The sequence below is a fragment of the Diabrotica virgifera genome, chromosome 5 (assembly GCF_917563875.1).
Source record: "Diabrotica virgifera virgifera chromosome 5, PGI_DIABVI_V3a".
NCBI classification, from domain to species: Eukaryota; Metazoa; Arthropoda; class Insecta; order Coleoptera; family Chrysomelidae; genus Diabrotica; species Diabrotica virgifera.
Genome location: NC_065447.1, coordinates 239,952,932 through 239,975,691, shown reverse-complemented (window position 1 = coordinate 239,975,691; position 22,760 = coordinate 239,952,932). Strand labels below are relative to the sequence as shown.

At 34.0% G+C, this 22,760-nt stretch overlaps 1 protein-coding gene across 1 annotated transcript in view; it reads right to left on the bottom strand.

Annotated features, from left to right (window-relative positions):
• Positions 1–7,591: 7,591 nt before the first annotated feature.
• Positions 7,592–22,760, bottom strand: part of LOC114343382 (serine/arginine repetitive matrix protein 1) — a 64,809-nt gene continuing 49,640 nt past the window's right edge. Inside the window, exon 6 of the mRNA XM_028294197.2 lies at positions 7,592–7,912. Coding sequence (XP_028149998.1) covers positions 7,907–7,912 — 6 coding nt within the window. The 3' untranslated portion in view covers positions 7,592–7,906. The remainder of the gene's footprint in view (positions 7,913–22,760) is intronic.

Here is a 22,760-nt window from a genome sequence, read left to right as displayed (position 1 = left end):
ACAGCATGATTAAGAATGTCGAAAAAGAAGACAAAGGCAAAATCAAAGGGCCAGTTGACATGTTGAGCCACATAGCAAAGCAGACAACGGATTTGTGGAGAACTTTCCTAACCATTGTGTAGCACTGCGAATCCTTCTTACTCTCCCAGTGTCTGTCGCGAGTGGAGAAAGGAGTTTCTCCTAGTTGAAAATAGTAAAAAATTATCTGAGGTCTTCCATGTCGCAAGACAGATTGGTGTGACTAGCTTTGATGTCAGTTGAGTTTGCAGTGCTCGAGAATATTGATGTTAATGCAATTGTAAATGAGTTTACAAAGAGAAAATCTAGGAAAGTTAACTTTTTTAAACTTAAACCATAAAAACACAATGTCATGTCTCATTGCCTTACAAGGCCTACCACTTTATGTCCAAAGCTCAACATTGCCATTTTCAAGTTTAATTAATTTTCAAGTTCAATTCTTATTAATTTAAAACTATTTTTTCATTATTACGTTTGAAAAATAACCATAGTCATTAAATTTGTATAACCATTTTCCAAACTGTATTCAGGACTTTTAAATTGAATCTAATTGTATAACTTGTCAACTTAAGTTCAAATAAAACATGTTGTATGCTACTTTACTTTTAGAACCATGATTTTCCTATAAAGTTGAACTTTTGAAAACCAGTTGCCCCCTCGGGAGGGGGGGGGGGCGCCAAAATGGTAATTCGCACGGGTGAAATATTACCCACGGGCCGGCTCTGCTGCTACTTTCTCCTTATTTCTATTCGTTATTATCCTATTTGTGCATACCTGTCTCCGCCGATTATTAACATTTAGTGTTTGGTGTTTGACCTATGCTTTCTCCAATTCATCGTAGAAATAAAAAGCTTCTTTATCAGTGTAGTCCTTAATTTATGTTGGAGTATGAGCTGAAATTAATGAGCAGGTAATAAAGGGTTTTATTTCTGCTTGTAGGTAACATATGCGGTCACTTACTGGCTTGAATCTGATATTTTAAATGAGGCTTTCATTGACTACCAAGCCGGTCCCAAATTCATGCTTATTTTCTTGGTTTCGCCTACATAAGCATGGGATCTAGTAATCATCAACTCTCCATTGTCTAGCCATCTGACTCCCTGGATTGATGTAATATATTTTAAGCCTTTCTATTCCGTACACAGATTGTATGGCTGCTCCTTTGATATACTAGCTTAGCACTTTCCGTGTACCTTATACTTGTGGTCTTCTCGTTTATTTCTTCTTCCTTTATATAAGTATATATTTTGCTTGTTTATTCGCGAGTTGTTGCCTCCATGGAAGAAGGTCCACATGCTGATTTGTCTCTTGCTATTTTTACCATTGTCTTGTGTTGTCATCTTATGTCTGCCATTCTTCTGGTATGGTTCCATTCTTTCTATTTAATGTTCACTCGTTTATATACCCTGTACATTACATTTTGTTCTGATCTCATCACTGTTTATTCGGTCTATCAGCGTGTTTTCTTCCTGTAATGTTTCTAAGTATTCTTATTATAACAGTTAATGTGTCGGTGTCGGTTACGCCATAAAGTGCTATAGTCCAGGGCGCATCTGTTTTTAGATGAACGTTGAGAGGTGACTCAAATTTTTTTGTATAAATTGCTTGAAAATAATTCAAATAATAATATTTGAGTTATCCTCCCACTTAAAATGGTCCGGAACATTGTTTAAATAATCAAAATATGAAGGAAAAATTCGATTTTTTTATTGATTTTTTGATTATAACTTTAAAACTATTCATTTCTGAGAAAAGTTGTACTGACATAAAAGTTGCTTAATTAAATTTCCTATAATATACAATTGGTTAAAAATTTAAAAAATAGTCACCCTTGTTTCAAAATAGCAATAATTGCGAAAAAAACCATACAAAAACAAGTATTCGCACTTTACGTTTTTCAACCATTTATGCTACACTTATTAGGACTTTCATATTTTACCCAGAAAAACTTTGTGATACAGTAAAACAACACTGTAAATTTCATTAAGATCGGTATAATAGATCTTGCAAAATAAATTTTGCAATCCAGCTTTCGCAAAAAAATTCATTTTTTTAATGTTGCAGGACTGAAAATAAAGGAGATAGCAAGTTGAATTTTTTTTTGCTTGTAGAAGTGTACTGTACCTTTCATTTGCAATTTGCAAAATTAAAATCGAATAATTACCACGGCGTCAGGAAATTTTTTAAATAAACGTTAATTTTTGGTGCTACGCGCAGGACAGCGGTGTTCGATTCACACAAGTTGATTTCCACCAAAGTTTCTTCCAATCTTTATCTAATATATTATTTTCTTACTCTATATTTTGTGGTATTTTAATATTTTAATTCCACAAAAATCAAACTCATTTTATTATTGTTTTTGAAATATTGTTTAAACAATTGCATGTTAAAAAATAATAAACTTTTATTCTCGTAAGTTAAAATATATGAACAAAGAAAGTTTTTGCTAAAAAAGTGCTATTTCAAAGGATATAGAGTATGTGTTTTTATTTTGCAATAAACAAGTTTATTTATATGTATGTATACATCGTTCTTAGGCGTCAACGCCCTTCGGTAGGGATCTATGGAGGAGTATCACCAAGCCGGAAGCCCTTATCCCTTCCCGTACCGCTCCTCCATAGGCCGATCAGACGCCAGTTTATTCCAGACCAAGCCGTAGACTCTATTGAGTTTTATACTACGGCGTTGGCCTTTTATAAATTTCATGACCTAGCTGAGGCTCGAACCAGCGACCGCAAATCGCAAATCCACTAAACTTGTCGATCGACTGAGCCCCAGCTAACTGGACCGTCAAGACTGACTTATATAATATATCGAAATGTAATAAAAATTAAAATATTATATCGATCATTATCAAAGGTCATTGGAATGCCCAATCAGAGCAAACTATCCGCTGTCCTGCGCGTAGCACCAAAAATTAATGTTTATTTAAAAAATTTCCTGACGCCGTGGTAATTAATCGATTTTAATTTTGCAAATTGCGAATGAAAGGTACAATACACTTCTATACGCAAAAAAATTCAACTTGCTATCTGCTTTATTTTCAGTCCTGTAATATTTTGAAAAAATGAATTTTTTTGCGAAAGCTGAATTGCAAAATTTATTTTGCAAAATCTATGAAACCGATCTTAATGTTTGCAGTATTGTTTTACTGTATCATAAGGTTTTTCTGGGTGAAATATGAAGGACCTAAGTGTAGTATAAATGGTTGAAAAACGTAAAATGCGAATACTTGTTTTTGTATGTTTTTTCGCAATTATTGCCGTTTTGCAACAAGAGTGACTATTTTTTAAATTTTTAACTAATTCTATATTGTAGGAAATTTAATTACGCAACTTTTATGTCAGTACAACTTTTCTCGGAAATGAATACTTTTAAAGTTATAATCAAAAAACGAAGAAAGAAATCGAATTATTTCTTCATTTTTTCAACAATTTTCTTCAATTTTTTCAATTTTAAACAATGTTCCGGACCTTTTTGAGAGGGAGTATAACTCAAATATTATTATTTAAGTTATTTTCAAGCAATTTCTGCAAAAAAATTGAGTCACCTCTCAACGTCCAAATGTACTAATATTTTTACAGATGCGCCCTGGTCTACTATTAAATTAAGGTATTCTGCTAATACATTTTTTGTACGTGATCTCTTACTTATTTTTCAACGTCTCCATAGCTGGACAGTGTAATCCTTAGGTTTAGGTACACCATTTCCATTACTTGTTCAATGACTCCACCAACTTCAATCTCATTGATTCTTTACTGATTACTATTATTATAAATCAAAAATGAATAACCATTTTCAATTTCGTTGCAACACGAAACTACAGCCGCATCATTATTCCAGTTCAATCAGAGAGTGCAGCAAGCACCTCTACCGGTTTCGAAACTTATTAGTCTCTCATCAGGAGGCACATATGCTGCCCTCTCTGGCCCAACTAGGACAAACCCCGGCGTGCAGTCACGGATTGCAACGAACGAAATGGCAGCAGGGATGCCCTAGCGGCAACTGCTAGCAAAAAACTAAGTTTTCAATCTAATAACACATAAAACAACCAAAAATGTTACTCTACAACCTACCAGATTGAAAACAATGGGAACCTTCTCTGGTAATACCTCCCGCCTCCGAGGCTTCTACAATTTGTAAGCCATAACGGATGCTGACACTAAGGAAGATGAGGGAATTTTACAATTAATAATTCACGTCCCATCTGCTCAGCGCGGTAAATGCTGGAACAATGATGCGGCTTTAGTTTCGTGTTGCAACAAAATTGAAAATGGTTATAGTACGTTCTTTCACGGTTTTTGCTCTAAATTTTAAAGAACCGCTTGAATTGACATGAAATTTGGCATACGCATAGCTTACATGTCAAAGAAAAAAAGTGATTTTGTGCCGATGTGTGCTTTTGCCCTGGGGGTGACTTTCACCCCCTTTTGGGGGTGAAAAAATATAAGTCTAAAATAAGTCCGGAAATGGATAAACTGACTAATTTTAAGTAACTTTTGTTCTATAGAGCTTTTTCGCCAAGTCAACACTTTTCGAGTTATTTGCGAGTGAATATGTTCATTTTTCAACAAAATAACTACATTTTTAGACGGTTTTTCGCAAATAACTCAAAAAGTAAGTATTTTGTCGAAAAAAACGTTCTTAGCAAAAATATGGCCTGTAAAAAAGTAAAAAAAAAATGGTGTACGCGTTAGGTCTCTGGACCTCGTAAAACCAGAGTTATAGCCAATGAAAAATATATTCATATTCACCAAATTTCAAATAGAATACTTCGAAGTGAAATATCCAAAAAATTAAGCACTTTTTGGGGAAAATCCATTATAACTTTTTTAAAGTGTTTAAACAGAGCTTTTATTTCTGTTTTTATAAAAAGTTTTTATCATTAATTTAAGCAAGTTACGCTCAAAATAAAGTTGGTCCCTTTTGTTTTGGCAAAAAAAATCGGGAAGACCACCCCCTAATTAGCAACTTAACTGAAATAAATTGTTACCGCTCCACAAATTATTTTACTTATGTTGTGCTTATATGATCTGTAAGTTTCATCGATTCAAAGTGCTTATTTTTGAAAAAATTTGGATTTAAAGTGAAATTTTTAAAAAATTTAATTTTGAAAAATATGATTTTTTTCAAAATAACTTAAAAATTGTTAGAGATACCAAAAATCTCGAAAAACAAAAAATTCAGCATTGCTTTTCTGAATATCATGTATTTTTTTGTTTTTCTGTTAGACAAAAATTGATTAAAATTTGGTGTTTCTAAATTTGCATACATTCGTGATCAGTAACTCGTTCAACCCCTTTTAACTACAGCCCTTTCAAAGATAAGGACTTTGAACCGATAAAACTTACAGATCATATTACAAACAATACATACACGAGTCAAGAAACTTGTGAAGTCGTAACGATTAAGTTCATTTGAGATACTAATTAGGGGGTGATTTTCCCGATATTTTTACCAAAAAAAGGGACTAACTTTATTTTGAGCGTAACTTGTTTACTTTTTATGCTAGAAATTTTTTTATAAAACAAAAATGAAGCTTTTTTTAAACACTTTAAATAAGTTGTAATAAGTTTTCCCCGAAATGTGCTTCATTTTCGGTTATTTCACGTGTGAGTATTCCATTTGGAATTTTACGAATATAAACTTATTTTTAATTAGCTATAACTCTGCTTGTACTAGGTATACAGACGTGATATATACACCATTTTTAAAATTTTTTTACAGGCTATATTTTTGCTACGAATGTTTTTTCGACAAAATACTTACTATTTGAGTTATTTGCAAAAAACCGTCTAAAAGCGTGGTTATTTTGTTGAAAAAATGAACATATTCACTGGCAAATAACTCGAAAAATATTGACTTAGTGAAAAAACTCTATAGAACGAAAGTTACTTAGAATTAGTCAGTTTATCCATTTCCGGACTTACTTTGGACGAATATTTTTCACCCCCAAGAGGGGGTGAAACCACCCCCGGGCCAAAAGCACATATCGGCACAATATCACTTTTTTTCTTTGATTTGTTAGCTATGTGTATGCCAAATTTCATGTCAATCCAAGCGGTTCTTTAAAATTTAGAGGTTTTGCAATATTTTACCGTTAAAGAACGGACTATTATTCATTTTTGATTTACATGTTTACTCTGATTGGAGTATGAAGGGAACCATTCTCGTTGGAACTTTACCGCGCTGAGCAGATGGGACGTGAATTATAAATTGTAAAATTCCCTCATCTTCCTTAGTCTCAGCATCCGTTACGGCTTGCAAATTGTAGAAGCCTCGGAGGTATTACCAGAGAAGGTTCCCATTGTTTTCAGTCTGGTAGGATGTAGAGTAATATTTTTGGATGTTGTCTTATGTGCTATTAGACTGAAAACTTAGTTTTTTACTATTGTTATAATTTTCTGAGTTTAAATCGTAAGGTTAAATTATTTTGCTCTTGTCTTAACATCTGTGAATGAGTCTTTGAAGGCTACCTCCATTTTAGACTATCAATATTGCATCGTCTGGGTAACAGAGAATGTTGTTCTGAAGCTATTTCCTTGTTGCATTTTTATTATCAACTATTTTTAATGGGAATAAGCCACAATTTTACCAAAAAAATGATTTTATTAACGTTTCGAAGCCCAAATCGGGTTTCGTTGTCAAAATACTACTAAAATAAACAAAAATGTTGTTGCTAAGTAAAAAAATTCTTCTAATAATTTATTTAATCTGACTCATTTATATTGGCAATTCAGACGTATATTATACATTTTAAAGTAGAAGACTTTAAAATGATATCGCCAATATTTATGAGTTGCGTTCCTGGGACGACTTTACTAAAAGATATTTCATTCGATTACATGAAATCAATCACAACTCAAAAATATCACAAATAAATAAAAATCATATGTTATGATTTTTTTGTGACGGATATTCTTGAGTTGTGATTGATTTCATGTAATCGAATGAACTATCTTTTAGTAAAGTCGTCCCAGGAACGCAACTCATAAATATTGGCGATATCATTTTAAAGTTTTCTACTTTAAAATGTATAATATACGTCTGAATTGCCAATATAAATGAGTCAGATTAAATAAATTATTAGAAGAATTTTTTTACTTAGCAACAACATTTTTGTTTATTTTAGTATTTTGTATTTTGACAACGAAACGTTAATAAAATCATTTTTTTGGTAAAATTGTGGCTTATTCCCATTAAAAATAGTTGATAACAGAGAATGTTGTTTCGTTGTTCCCTATTCTGCATTTATTGAAGCTGTTTATGACTTCATCCTGGTTAGAATGAATACCTTTTATTTCGCTCGTTTAAATATAATAAATGTTTCTGTTCCATATGTTAGCACAGGTTTTATTAGTGTTTTATGGACGGCCACCTTAATTTTTTTGAGTAGTATTGAGACTTTATGTCCTCTCAAGCCATAGTAACACTTATTGGCAAGCACTATTCTTTCTTTGAACTTTCATCAGTCATAGAATTAATCTGGAAAATATGATGGGTGGCCATTGGTTAGTTTACAAATAAAAACCAGTTTTTTAATACCATTTTTAATAAATAAAATATATTAACATATAATATAAAACACGTATATTACACTTTAAACTTAAATTTATATTTTTGTTTTTTTTTCTGGTGATACATCAACAGTTTTCCAAGAAACTGCAATATTTAAAGCTTACAGCTAGGAATTGTGTCTAACAAAACAACCTATAATTAACTAAGCAGTATAAAGAATTGCGTTTAAATCATGTAAATCCTACAATACATAATAAATCCAATAATTATATGTAACACTATAATATATAGTACATGAACAGTCTGTAAATCACTCGAGAGTTGAGGTTTCTTCCAGAAATAGATGAGGGCGCAGCAAGATGAGAGGTTGTTATACCTATATATTTCGAAACATATTTGGTAAGTTGTTGGTTTATTTTTTTGACAGTATGTATTTAAATTAAAAACCTTCGGTTTTATTACATTAGTATATATTCAATTAGAGTACCGCTACACACCTAAACCAAAGAGCTAAAGACATTGATAATTGTCGATAAATGGTTCAAATTCATAGTGTATTGTGAACACTATTATCTATAATATTAATATTTAATACACTATTAATAATAATATTTAACACTAATATGTAATATTTAATATCAATTAATTATTAAACACGTATGTATCATAACCAAGAAATTTCAAAATAAAACAACAGAGAATTAACAGAGACATGGTATTGCAGGAAAACCTTTGTCTAGAATATGATATTCCCTTATAAGAGCCGTAAGAGCTTGTCACGGTTGAAGAGCTATCCAAGCTCGATAATTCTACGAGGTCATCGAGTGTAAGCTAAGGACAGCTCAGCCTCAGGCGACAGTCAGGCTCCATTTGCCTTCTCCCAATACTAGAACCTCTGTTATGAGCGATCATTATTTCCCTAGCTTGTCGTGAAACAAGAAACACCAATAATAACCAGACATTAAGCGTGGAAGAAAAGTACTAAGTTTACATGTTCTATACCCTCTATTAAGAGAAAGTAGACCTCGATATACAGGGTGTCCAGAAACTCTACCGACAAACCAAGACAGGAGATTCTTCAGATATAAGACAATTTAGCTCAATTCACCTAGTCCGAAAATGCTTCCTACGGGAGCTAGAGCTCTTTGAACATGGCGTCTTGTAATTAGTTTTTCTTAAATACCTCCAGAACGCTTCAATTTAGAAAAACGAAAATCGGTACGTATATTTATCTTCCAGAGACAAATCGATTCCATCCATTGCCAATTTCTAGTACCGATCATTGGCGTCTGTTTTGGGTAGGGCAACGGTTATTTTATCACATAACTTTTTTGTCTTTAACTTTTAAGTATTTTTGACACTTGATTATTAAATTGTGAGGTATTCTAGTACTAGGTTCTCTTGGTTTAAGTCGGTAGAACACACGGTTTTCCAGAAAAATCGATTTAAAAATTTTTCATTTTTTGAATTTGAATAAAAAATTTTCAAGAGAAACGGTGTACTTTACCAACTTAAAGCGAGAGTAACTTTTAGTACTAGAATACGCAGTGGCGTATTAAGACGATTGGGGGCCCCTGGCGGGAAAAATTTCGGGGCCCTTCGACAAAAGCGAATAGCCTTAACGATAACGATTTTATGGATCTTTTAACTTGCCAGTAACCAATTTGTCTGCAACTAGCAGTCGTTAGTAGGTGGTTTAAATAATACACGCATGCGATTTTGAACGAAACAAAATTATGTTTATTCTGAAAAAAAATATATTTACAGTAGGTAGTATGTACATATGACTTAATAATTACTATTGTTATATAATATATAAGTACATACACTTTCCCTGAATATACATACGCATTTCAAATGAATTTACGCCTTACTATTTCTTTTGAAAATTCATCAATTATTTTGTCGGTCTCAATTTTATCCTATATATCTTGTTCTATATACAATATAGCCATATTATTTCAACGTTCCTCCCCCATCGAACTTCTTAAATAGTTTTTTACTCTTTTTAGTACAGAAAAAGATCTCTCGCCTGATGCGTTCGAAATTGGTATCGTTAAAAATATTTTTAAAATTGTCTCAACATTAGGAAAAGTCGATGACATTTCTTTGGCAGCTCGGTACATATCTTTTGCGGTGGTCATTAACTCGTTATTTTCCTGCAGGAAGAGTAGAAATTGGTTTAATTCGTCTTCGAAGTTGGACACATCAATATCGTTCTTGTAAATTTATTTCAGAGAATTTACTGCGGATGTTTTTGATTCGTCTGACAATGCTTTATCAAAAAATACCATAAAATGCTTTAGGTTTGCATCGTATGTCTGATTTCTCCGAGCTAACTCTGCCTTGGTGTTGTCACATATAACGTAAAATGAATTTACAAGGAAATTTTCCTTCTTTCCAAATTCGTGTTCACCTCCTTTCACTTCGTCATGAAAAGTTTTTCTCTTAAGAGGTCGTCGACTTTGTCCGTCTTCTTCAAATGTCAGGCCTGACAAATCAGTTGCATCTTCTTGTACTTTTTCAAATTCATCTCTGAAATTGTCAATAAAATTTTACAGAGACTTCAGGAGAGATGAACCTTTTGACAATTCACACTCAACTGATTGAAGTGATTTACTCGTAGCGTTTAGTCGCTGTAGAATCGTGTTCCAAATCACTGTCATCAGCGCGGTTTCAAATTTGCCCATTTTTTTCAAAATTGAATTTGCCTCGATAATCGTGACTTTTTTTCTCTTCGCTCGAATTGCAAATCTCAGTTAATGCCGCTTTTATATACGTGTACCCAAGTCTTATAACTCGTACAGCATCCGCTCTTGCTGACCATCGTGTATCTACGAGTCTCTTCACCGAAACGGCATTTTCACACTTATTTAACTGTTTGCACAAAATTTGCCAACGATGAGTTGATGAAGAAAAAAAAGTAAATAAATTCTGCACAAACATAAAATATTCAATCGCAGCGTTGCAACTTTCTGCTGCAAAATTTCCAATCAAATTTAACGAGTGGCTGGCACAAGGGATATATGCCGCACTCGGACTGTGTTGTTTAACCCGCGCCTGAAGTCCCGAGTATTTTCTTGACATATTGGCAGCATTGTCAAACGATTGCCCCCGACAGTTTTTAATATCTATTCCCAATTTGTCCAACATATCCAATATTTGTTGTTCCAAATATGAACTTGTATGCCCTTCTATTGGTATAAATCCGACAAATCTCTCTTTGATGTCACAATTGGACGTAACATATCTTATGACAAATGTCAATTGATCTATATGCGAAACATCAGGCGTAGAGTCAACGATGATCCCATAATAATTTGCAGCCTTAATTTCATCAATTATGTGTGCTGTGACTTTTCTACCAATAATGGTGATAAATTCATCACAAACATTGTGAGACAGATAATTCACGTTTCCTCGTCCTTTATTGCCGTATTTTTGTAGATGCAATTTCAAGAAGTCGTCATACTCAATTAGGTATTCTACTACTACTACTACTACTATCGGTTTACAGCGTTCTCCGACGCCTTCCGACTCCTAACCGCCATTCTTCTCTGTTTAACCATAGACCTGGAGGGATTTCTCTTTCCTCTAGTTCTTTTTCAATTCCCTCCCTCCAGCTTCTTCTCGGCCTTCCTCTTTTTCTTCTCCCTTGTGGTGTCCATGCCAAAATCTGTTTAGGGATCCTGTCATCTGGCATTCTCTGTACATGGCCGTACCATACCAATTGTTTTGTTTTTATGTCATCAAGTATTGTATGTGTTACTCCCATCATTTCTCGTATTCTCTCGTTCGGTATCCGATCTCTTCTTGATTTGCCTGCTGCTCTTCTCCAGAAGTCCATTTCTGTTACTAGTAACATTTTCTGCGCTCTTTGTTTCAGTGGCCAAACTTCACTGCCATATGTGATTATACTTTTAAGTATGCTATTGTATATGAGCTGTTTGTTCGCTTTAGATATTGTCTGGTCCCACAGAATGCCGTTCATCATGGATATGGCTTTTCTACCCTGCATGTTTCTGTCTTTTATAGCAGCATCGAGTGTTCCATCTTGAGTTATCTAATTAGGTATTCTAAGCATGTTAAATAATTCCCTTTTCTTGTGGAATCCTTGCCTTCGTTATGCCCTCTGAACGCAATCCCCAAACTACTTAACAGTTTTATTGTGGATATAACCCGCTGCAAGACTTTCTTCCAGTAGTTTACCTCATTTTCTTTTCTCAATAATAACTGAGTATCAACTCTGTTAAAATTTGAAGTTCTTTTATATAAAGTGCAGATAGCTGCCATGTGCTCCTTTGAAAGTTCGTGGTCCGATAACGTAACGATAATCGTTTTCCAGTTCTGGAAACCAGTAATCAATTTCGATTTTGATGCAGAAAACAGTTTGCAAGGGTAGCAATAAACACTTTTGCTTGTTTCTGAAAACTTTAATCAGTCTCGGTCTTCCTTAATTCCATTTGACTTCGTTCGATAAAAATGTTTGTGAGAAAGTCCTCTATAATAAACTTCATCTCTATCTTTGTACGCTGATTTTAATTCTTCAATATTCCCTACATTCGTTGGCTTGTTTCTAAGAATATAGTCAATCATTTTATCCGTTAATATCGCGGGCCATAAAGCTATATCCTTCAGTTTTGTAACATCAAAATCGGTGTCTTCGTCATCTTGGACGTAACTGGAATTTTCAACTTTCGGATTTTCGCCGCGTTCCTGTTCTACTTCTTCATCAAGTTTTTCCTTCGATGTTCCAGCGATGCATGTTTCGGAAGAAATTTCCACGGTAGGGTTTTCGGAGTTACCAGAAGTTGTACAAGGTTGCTCATTTTCCGTACTAACGTTTAAAAATTTGTGCAATGAATTTTTCTGCTGTTCGGCAATTTCTAGATTTCGTTTTAACCTTTTCTTTTTTTCTGCCCCACTTTGATATCGTTTCATGTTTCCTTTCTGAAAAAAATAGTTTTTGTATTTTTTAGTCTACATAATAATAAATATTTAGAGGTTCAACTCCAAAACTTTTCAATCTATATCTATATGAAAAATAACTAGTGGTGTGTTGTCACACATGGTACTTTCCCTCAATGTGCGTGGATATGTAGAAATACATCAGTTGAGATTATTTTATTTAAGTAACTTCATTATAATTTTTTTAAACTTTCAAACCCCTTAAACACCCCCTTAACGTGAGCCAATGAATTTAGTATTTTACATAATGAAGGACATTTACCTAGTAAATGTTTTTACCAATTTTGTTTTCAATCGGAAATTTCTTTCTTTTTTTATGATTTTTTTAATATTTAAACCCTTTAAAAACCCCGTTCCTACGTTCCGATTTTTCCCAAAAACTAATCAGATCCAGATTTTTACGTAGTCGATTTTTGGTGAAAATTTCGTAAAAATCCGTTCAGCTGTTTTTTCTAAATCGTTGACGAAAAATTTTACCACAGACAGACAGACACACACACACACACACACACAGACATTTTTTGGAAAACATGTTTTTTGGACTCAGGGACCTTCAAAACGTGAAAATCAATCAAAATCTCGAAGTCGAAATTTTACACCATCACAATACTTTCCCTCAATTATATAACATATCTTAGGATATGTATAATTGAGGGAAAGTAAAAATTTACGAAAACAGACTTTACGTAAAGAGGAAATGTATTTTATAAGGAATAAAACTTTCGTAATTTATACGGGAAAAGATGCTTGCTGCTTTCATGCGTCACACCATAGTATACTGTTTATTTACTTACCACTGATACTAATAGTGCGATGAAACCTATACGCTATAGTCTAAGACAAAACTCACAACTCACCACAACACACAAACAAGTGCAGAGTGCAGGTATGCGTGTGAAGTGCACAACAGGACTGCTAACACTGCAGTTGCAGTGTTACCAGGCCGACGGAGAAATTATGGTACGGTGTACGGTGTTGCCAGAATTATCGATTTTTCTTCTTTTTTTAATAAAATGCATAAAAATATCAAAAATCCATCATCATCATCTGTAGATTTTTTTCTGTTCTGGCAGTTTTTCATTTTTAAATGTAGCTTTCTATCGCGATTTCGGGGCCCCCTGGAGGCGTGGGGCCCCTGGCGGCCGCCAGGTACGCCACCCGTTAAACCCGCCACTGGTTGACCTACCCAAAACGGACGCATATGACCCATACTAAAAATTCACAATTAATGAAATCGATTCACCTCTGAAATATAAATAAACGTACCAGTTTTCGGATTTCTACATTTTTTGTTTTTGAATTTTTTTTGGAAATTCAAATAAAGAAAAATTTTCAAATCGATTTTTCTAGAAAACGGTGGATCCTATCGAACTAAAATAAGAGTACCTTTCAGTTGTAGAATACCTCACAATTTAATAATCCAGAGTCAAAAATGCTTAATAATTAAACATAAAAAAGTTATGCGATAAAATAACTGTTCATCATCATCACCATCACTGGCTCGACAACCCTTTCTGGGTCTTGGCCTGTTCCAGGATTCTTCTCCATTCTGATCAGTTTCGTGCTTTTTTTCTCCAGTTTTTTATTTTTAAGGTTATTATATCATTTTCTATTTGTTCTAAATATCTTAGCTTCGGTCTTCCTCTTGTTCTTTTTCCTACTGGCATCTGTTTGAATATTTTGTTTGGTATTTCGCCTTCTTCCATTCTTTCTACATGTCCCATCCAACGCAGCCGTCCTATTTTAATGAATGTTATGATATCCGGATCCTGGTATATTTCGTAGTTCAAAGTTGTACATTCTTCGCCAAATTCCGTTTTCTTTTGTGCCCTTATATATGTGTCGCAAGATTTTTCTTTCAAAGATGGCTAGCAATGTTTAGCAATGTTTTGCTAGCCACCTAAAATAAATGTTGCCCTACCCAAAAAGCCAAAAAGGACGCCTATGACCGGTACTAAAAATTCGCAATACATGGAGTCGATTTATCTCTGGAAGATAAATATGTGTACCAATTTTCGTTTTTCTCAATAGAAGCGTTCTGGAGTTATTTAAGAAAAACTAATTACAAGACGCCATCTTCAAAGAGCTCTAGCTCCCTTAGGAAGCATTTTCGGACTAGGTAAATTGGGTTAAAATATCTTAAAATTCTCTGAGGAATCGCCTTTCTTCGTTTGTCGGTAGAGTTTCTGGACACCCTGTATATTAATCTTTTCAACTGGCATCCACTTTGTCTTTATTTTAAAGCTTCCCCGATAGCTTGCTTCACTAGATTTACTAATGACTGTAGAACTTGTAAATTTTCTGCAAAACGTCTTGTATCGTCAGCGTATCTGATTTTGTTGATTACTTCTCTGTCTAGTCTTACTCCCTCTTGTTTGTCATCCAAATATCTTTAACTGACTTTTATTATTTTAATAATAATAATTATAGTAATAATAGTCTCCCATTTTATACCGCTGACGCGGCTTTGGCCTTTGGGATTATAACAGGGTAGTCTGCTATATCTATAGCCAGGGAGGTAGTGTCAAATTTGACCGGAGCATTTTAGCATGGCTGGTTTCTTATTATTTAGGTAGGTGTTCCAAAGCTTATTAACAAATGATGTGTCAGCTGGCCCAAAACCGGGGATTTTAGACAAGAAAAGCTAAAATATGAAAGTTGATGGACCAACGCTACAGCTTAAATGTCAAATATTTATATACGTTACTCAGAACATTCAATGGACTTGCTTACTTGGCTCCTACGTTTCACTCAGGAGATCGGGGTTCAAATCCTGGGGCGGAAAATTCTTTTTGTTTTTTAAATTGACATTTTATTTTGAAAAATATGTATTTTTATAATACCACGTTTTTATTATTTATACGAGACAATATAAAAAATCTGTATGTCTTTTATAGAATCGCAAACTATGCATTTTTGGTCATAATATTATGATTGATCTTAATAAGCAAATTTGTTGTACATGAACCCCTGAAGGTTCCTGAGTTGGTAAGACCAACAATCTAAGTGAAAAGGGAGATATTATTTGTTATTTTTTTGGACAAACTGTTTTTTCTTAATTTTATATGTTGTAGAACCGAAAGATACAACCCTAAATTTTCACTTTTTTATGACCAACCCCCATGTTTTAATAGCAATCTAAATATTTCCCTATTCTCTATAATATATAAAAATGAATGTTTGTCTGTACCTATGTCCCTTATAGAATCGTAAACTATGCATTTGGTAGAAAAAAGTATGGGTACGCAATATTTTTTAGTATTTTTTGGCTTTCTGGTAATTTTAGGTATTAAACATTCAAACATTATTTAGTTTTAAGGCGGTACGAAGTTGGCCGGGTCAGCTAGTTAATAATAAAAAAGTATTAACTCTTTTAACTCTACTAATTATTAAGTATATTAAGTATATATTATTAAGTATTAACTCCTTCCTGGGTTCATGTAAGTACAAAAACTTTGCTTGAGGTCATCATAATATGATTAAATGCATAGTTTACGATTCTATAAGGGACATACAGACAAAAATTGATTTTTATATGTTATAGAGAACAGGGAAATAATTAGATTGCTATTAAAAAAATGGGGGTTGGTGATAGAAAAGTGAAAAATTAGGGTTGTATGTATCTTTTGGTTTTACATCACATAAAATTATGCAAACAACAGTTTGTCTAAAAAGATAAAAAAATGTCGGGAGTGGGGTGGGGAGGCCAACCCCCTTTTTCACTTAGATTGGTCGTACTAACTCAGGAAGCTTCAGGGGTTCATGTACAACAATTTTGCTTATTAAGGTCAATCATAATATTTATGATCAAATGTATATATGCTATTTCATAAGTTCTATGCATAATTCTATAAAAGACATACAGATTTTTTTTATATTGTCTCGTATAAATAATAAAAACGTGGTATTATAAAAATAAATATTTTTCAAAATAAAATGTCAATTTAAAAAACAAAAAGAATTTTCCGCGCCAGGATTTGAACCCCGATCTTCTGAGTGAAAGGTAGGTGCCAAGTAAGCAAGTCCATTAAATGTTCTGAGTAACGTATATAAATATTTGACATTTAAGCTGTAGCGTTGGTCCATCAACTTTCATATTTTAGCTTTTCTTGCCTAAAATACCCGGTTTTGGGCCAGCTGACACATCATTTGTTAATAAGCTTTGGAACACCTACCTAAATAATAAGAAACGAGCCATGCTAAAATGCTCCGGTCAAATTTGACACTACCTCCCTGGCTACTAGGGCCTACGGTATAAAAGAAAGGTAACAGGGCCTATATATATTTAAAAATGTTTAGAGTCTAGATGTTCGCGCCAGCGCTGACATAATAATTATATTCATTTAATCTTTGCCATTTGCTATTTATTTTTTTCTATATATTTGTTAATCCTCTATAAAAACATGGCAAGGAAATATTAACTTATACAATTGCTAACGCAAGGTATCTTATTTTAGATTTTTGGGCTTGTTAAAATTTTTCTTGGCCCCCCTGTTCGGGAAGGACTGGTCGACCACAGTAGCATGGTCGCTACTAAGAAGAACTCAACAGCTGCATGAAATTACATACATCCATATCCATACATTCAGCTTACATTCAAACAAGCAGCTGAAGCCAACAATCATATGTACTAACTACGCTCAACAAGTTATTCAACAATATGAAGCCCACAATATATGTAACAATAATGCCATAAGTATTATTTTCACATTTTTGTAATGCGTTAGACATTTCAGACAGATTTGCTTCTTTTCTATTAATATTAAAATTTCATTTCCTTTTTAATGTATAATAAAAATCCTCTTTTATTTGTACCTGCCAAACTCATTTTTCAGTTTTGCAATTAAGACAAGACATACCCACACATGAGAGACTAGAGCTAGTCGAAACTAAGGCAATTGGCTCCCAAAGTCAGCTGGGAGTTTTATCGTTACACATTGGCGCCCAAAAGTTTTGATGGGTAGCTCTATTGTTACAAAGTAGAAGAGTGAAGGAGTGGTAGTAGCATAAATACATCTTACAAAAAACATTCTGCCGACGAAATCATATCATTTCTCTGTTCTATTTTATCAAAAATACATTAGATACATGATACATAATAATGTTCGATATTTGTATCTGAATGGCAAAACCAAAATCTTTCAGAGTTGGAGCCGCTGCCAAAATACTGTGCAATAAAAGATACAAACGTATTTTGAAGAGTCTAAATGTTAAAAATGATTATATTCTCCCTCATTTATGTTTTAAGATTGTAGAATATGTCTTTATAAAAAAAACATGTGGTTCATATTAAAAATTGGTTTAGGTGTCTTGCGATAGTTTGCCATAAAGTATATCACACATATGAAAATTTCAAATTAACACAAAACAACTACAGATATTGTTAAGTACCAAACAATATTGATACAATAAAAAAATAATGTAGAATAACACAAAATGTCTACATAACAATGATATAACAAAAAAATACAATAATTAATAATATATCAACAGATATTATTAACAAAAAATTATTAGTATACCACAGTTAATGTTAACAATTTATGTTAAGATTTTTTTCATATATATTTTATTAAATATAAAAATATATATTGTGTCAGTCATGAAAGATTTACAATATCATTAAAAAATGAAGGCAAAAAATGCCCGGTGTAAATAAAAATATAATTTGGAAAGTCTAAAGTCTGAATCCACCCAATTTTTACACAAACTCAGATTGGCTACAAAACTACAAACTATTAAAAAAGAAAACAAGACGGTGGAAGTACTATACCGTCAAATAAAAGACCATGTTTCAAAGAAAATGTACGAAATCAAGATCCGGAGTGGTAGTCACAAGTATAAAATTGTGGTCACAAGTTAAATGAGTTGGTAGATACTACAAAGAAAGTCTGTCGAAATTGGCTTCTTCTTCTTCGTCTAGCCATTCACGTCCACATCTGAACATAAGCCTCTTCAAGTCTTCCTTTCCATTGTGTTTTGTTGTACGCTACTTGTAGCCAATTTTTCCCGGCAGTTCGTTTCAGATCATCTGTCCATCTCATAGGAGGTCTGCCTCTGGGTCTTTTGTATTCGTATGGTCTCCAGGTTAGAATTGTTCTGTGCCATTTGTTTAGATCGCTCGTAGCTACAGGTCCAGCCTATTCCCATTTCAATTTTAATGATTTTTGTACCACATCGGTGACTTTGGTTTTGTCTTATCCATGTGTTTGTTTTCCTGTCCTTAAGTGATATGTCAAGCATTGCTCTTTCCATCGCGTGTTGAGTGACTCTGAGTCATGTTCATATTCTTTTTTATGATTGTCCATGTTTGTGCCCGATATGTTAATATCGGAATAACGCATGCATCAAAAACTTTAGATCTAAGATGTAGTTGAATTTGCTGATTTCTGAGTATATAGTTCAGTTTGCCGAATGCTGCCCATGCTAACTTTCTTCTTTTTATTTCTTCCGTTTGAATTTCCCTATTTAGTATTATTTTTTGTCCTAAGTCTATATATTCTTCAACTTTTTCTAGAACTTTGTCATTATTATTGTCACGGCCTCTTCGGAGTGCATGCCTTTTGTTTTGTTTAAATTCATTTTCAGTCCTATTTTAGAATATTCTGTGTGTAGTTCTGAAAGCATGGTTTGCAGTTCTTGTAGGTCAGTAGCTATCAGGATTATGTCATCCGCAAATCGTAGATTACTGAGGTAGCGGCCATTGATGTTTATTCCCTTATATTTCCAATTTAGATTTTTAAACACGTCCTCCAAAACTAAGGTGAACAGTTTGGGCGATAGAGTGCCTCCCTGTTTAGACTCCCCTGTTTAATGGTGCAGGGTTCGTGTATTCATTTTCATTTAGGTAGTATGTAGCTGTAGCTTGGTTCATAGTTTCGTTTATTAAGTTAATATATCTGCAGTCTATTCTACAATTTTGCATTACGTTTATTACGGCTGTGTGTTCTATTATGTCGAAAGCTTTTTCGTAGTCTACAAATGCTATAAAAACTGGAAACTTGTATTCGTTACATTTTTCTATTAATATTTTTGTGGTTAACAGGTGATCGGAAGTTGAATAGCCTTTTCTAAAACCTGCCTGTTCATATGGTTGGTATTCATCTAATTTCCTTGTTAGTCGGGTAGTTATGACTTTGGGGAGTATTTTAAACAGGTGTGACAGTAGACTGATGGGCCTGTAGTTTTTCAACTTTCGATTATCACCTGTCTTGTGTAATAAGATTATTTTAGAGTTGTTCCAGCTCTTAGGGACTTTGCCCTGGTGTAAACAACTGTCTATAAGCTTAGTTACAATTGCAATGAGTGGTACAATTGCAAAATTGGCTATAAACACGATACCCAGAAGACTGGAAAACACACACTGTCCCTGTGACCAAAAGAAAAAACGAAACGTGGGACAAAAAATGTGAAGAAATAAACAGATATATGGGTGGAACTCGTGAATCTGAAAAGATCACAGAGGAACAGGGAGATTGAACTCCATAAGTATGTCAGAGTGGGAAAGTGGGAAGAATATTATAAATCCCTATTGACGGAAGCAAGACCACATTGCGAAATAAATTATAGATAGTTCAGAATAGATCCAATAGATGAAGACGAAAGTATAACCAATCAGTATGGACGAGATAGATGAACTTTAAAGGAAATGAAATACGGGAAAGCCATAAGACCTGGAAACATCCCCATTTATTTGTGCCCATAAAACTCGGACCGTCAATAGAATAACAAGGAGTGATCTATATCAACTTTCTGGAAAAGGAGAATATGGTCACAGGGCTTTACTATGCCACATTATTGGGCCGATTCGATGCCGAATTGCAGAAAAAAAATGACCTTCCACCATGACAACGCACCGGCTCACACCTCTGCCATCGCCATGGCCAAACTGGTCGAATGAGGCTACAAACTTCTGTCTCGTCCACTGTATTCTCCAGACTTGACCCTGAACGGCTTGTTTGTGTTTCCAACCTTAGGAAAGTCACTCGCTGGGCAGACATTTAAAAGAAAACCTTCGAGATAACGTATTGTTATGACATTTCTGGGTTATTCCATGACATCCAGAACATTCTCGTACGTGACTTCTTGATTGTTGTATGTGTAGATTAAAAATGGAGTAAGACCTATTTGGCAGGAAATATCCAAATACAGTGGAAATATAAAGGCATACTGGGCTCAATGGGAATCTTTTTATCTTCCTCTTTTTCTGCTTGCCTACGTTTCTCTTCATTTTCTTCCTCTTCTTGCCTACTTTTCCCTTTATTTTCTTTCTCTTCTTGCCTACGTTTCTCTTCATTTTCTTTCTCTTCTTGCCTACGTTTCTGTTTCAACTCTTCCATTTTTAAAAATCATGCTGGAGGTCCGGATGTATCCATTTCTTTCTCAACTTTAGATGATCTTGTACTTACCATAAACAATTCTCAATATCTTCTTCAATATCTCTTGAGTCCCACCGCTGTCGCCAATGTTGCACTTCTTTTCTTGCTTGGGTTCGACTTCTGCAATTGGTTTGCAAATGTCCCATTCTTCCGCAGTTAAAACATCTGTTTTCATTTTGAGGTTTTTGTTGAATATTTTGTAGTAAGCTTAAAATTTGGGATAAAATAGGTTGTTGATTGTCTGAGATTGTAACTTCTTCATTTTCTTCTTGCCTACGTTTCTCTTCATTTTCTTTCTCTTCTTGCCAAATGTTTATATAGATTTCTGACGTTCTAGACGTCACCAGACATTTCTGGGTTATTCCATGACACCCAGAACATTCTCGTACGTGATTACTTCTTCTTTAACGCCGAGGGACTTTTTCTATGTAGGATCAATCTACAGAACTGTCATAACAGTATTTTTCAGACGGGTTAAAGAAATTGGGGCATCGCTGGGTCTAATGTATGAGCTAAAAGGAGACCACGTCCAGAAATAAATCACCACTTCTACTATTTACTACTGGCTACTACTAAGTAGCTAAAGCAGTGCGATTAAGATGGTTGGACCATTTACACTAGGATGAAGGGTGCCTAAACTAGGGATACAAACAGAGATTAATGAAAAATTAAGAGTAGATCAATTAAGAAAAAGATGAAGCAAAAAAGGACGTCAAAGAACTAAAGGAAAAGTTACCTAACCGATAAAGTTATTCAAAATTAGAGAAATAATGGACAAAAGATGGAAAGAGAAAAAGAGAAAAAATGGAAAGATTGTAAAGTTATGGATCCAAATGGCCTGCGTTTGCGCTGTATATAACATTATATTAGTATAAGATATTTTTGTTTTTTAGTAAATAGTTTCAACATGGTGGTTTAATAACCTAATAAAAATCTGTAAAAGAGGTATCACATTTTTAAATGAGGGTTATCTCAAAAGTATGATATTTCTTTGTAAAGATTAAAAGCAAATATGTATCCGAGTATATTATTGGTATACCATATCATATACATTTTGCCATTAAAAAAATTAACTTTACCCATACTTCTTATGAAGTCCCTGTTGTAGATTTAACCGAATAGGGAGAACAATAATTTTAGTATTGTTTATCTAAAGTGTTTAATTTTATTTCGCCATCAATTAAATATGGACCCAAAACTACATTGTTTTTAGTTGTATAATTGTATATTGCAATTCTGATAGCAATATTACTGAATCATCATCAATCAGCCAATCGCGTTCACTGCTAGACATAGGTCTCCCTCAGTTCTTTCCAGTGTTCTCTACACTGGGCCGCTTGCAGGCAGCTTCCCGCTACTGTTTTTATATCGTTGGTCCATCTAATCGGTGGTCGTCCTCGGATTCTTTTGTAGTTTCTGGGCCTCCATTCCATGATTCGTCTTTTCCTCCGTTCATCTTGTGTTCTAGCTAAGTGTCCAGCCCAGAACATCCTTGAATTACTGAATACTGAGGAGGAATCTACATATACTAGTGGTATGTCTCTTCAACATACTTTTTCTAATACTTCTCAACTCTTGTTTAAGCCATGTTAGCCATGAATAGCCGTCGCGGAGATGACACGTGAAGAAGAAGAAGTAGTGAGTCGAAGCCAGGCGCGGAGCAGTTCTGAATTGAAGAATTGCTTGCGACGTGTAATCGCGTATTGAGCAATTGCTCCCATGTCCGGTTTAGGATCTAGTCGTTGTATGTGTGTGTACATAGATATCAATAGCTTGAATTATTGTTATTGATACACCATTTCGATTTTAGTAAACACAACTTTGTTTTTCTTTTACAGATAGCCATCAAGGGGGCTTTCGTCGAAGTGGAACGAAGAC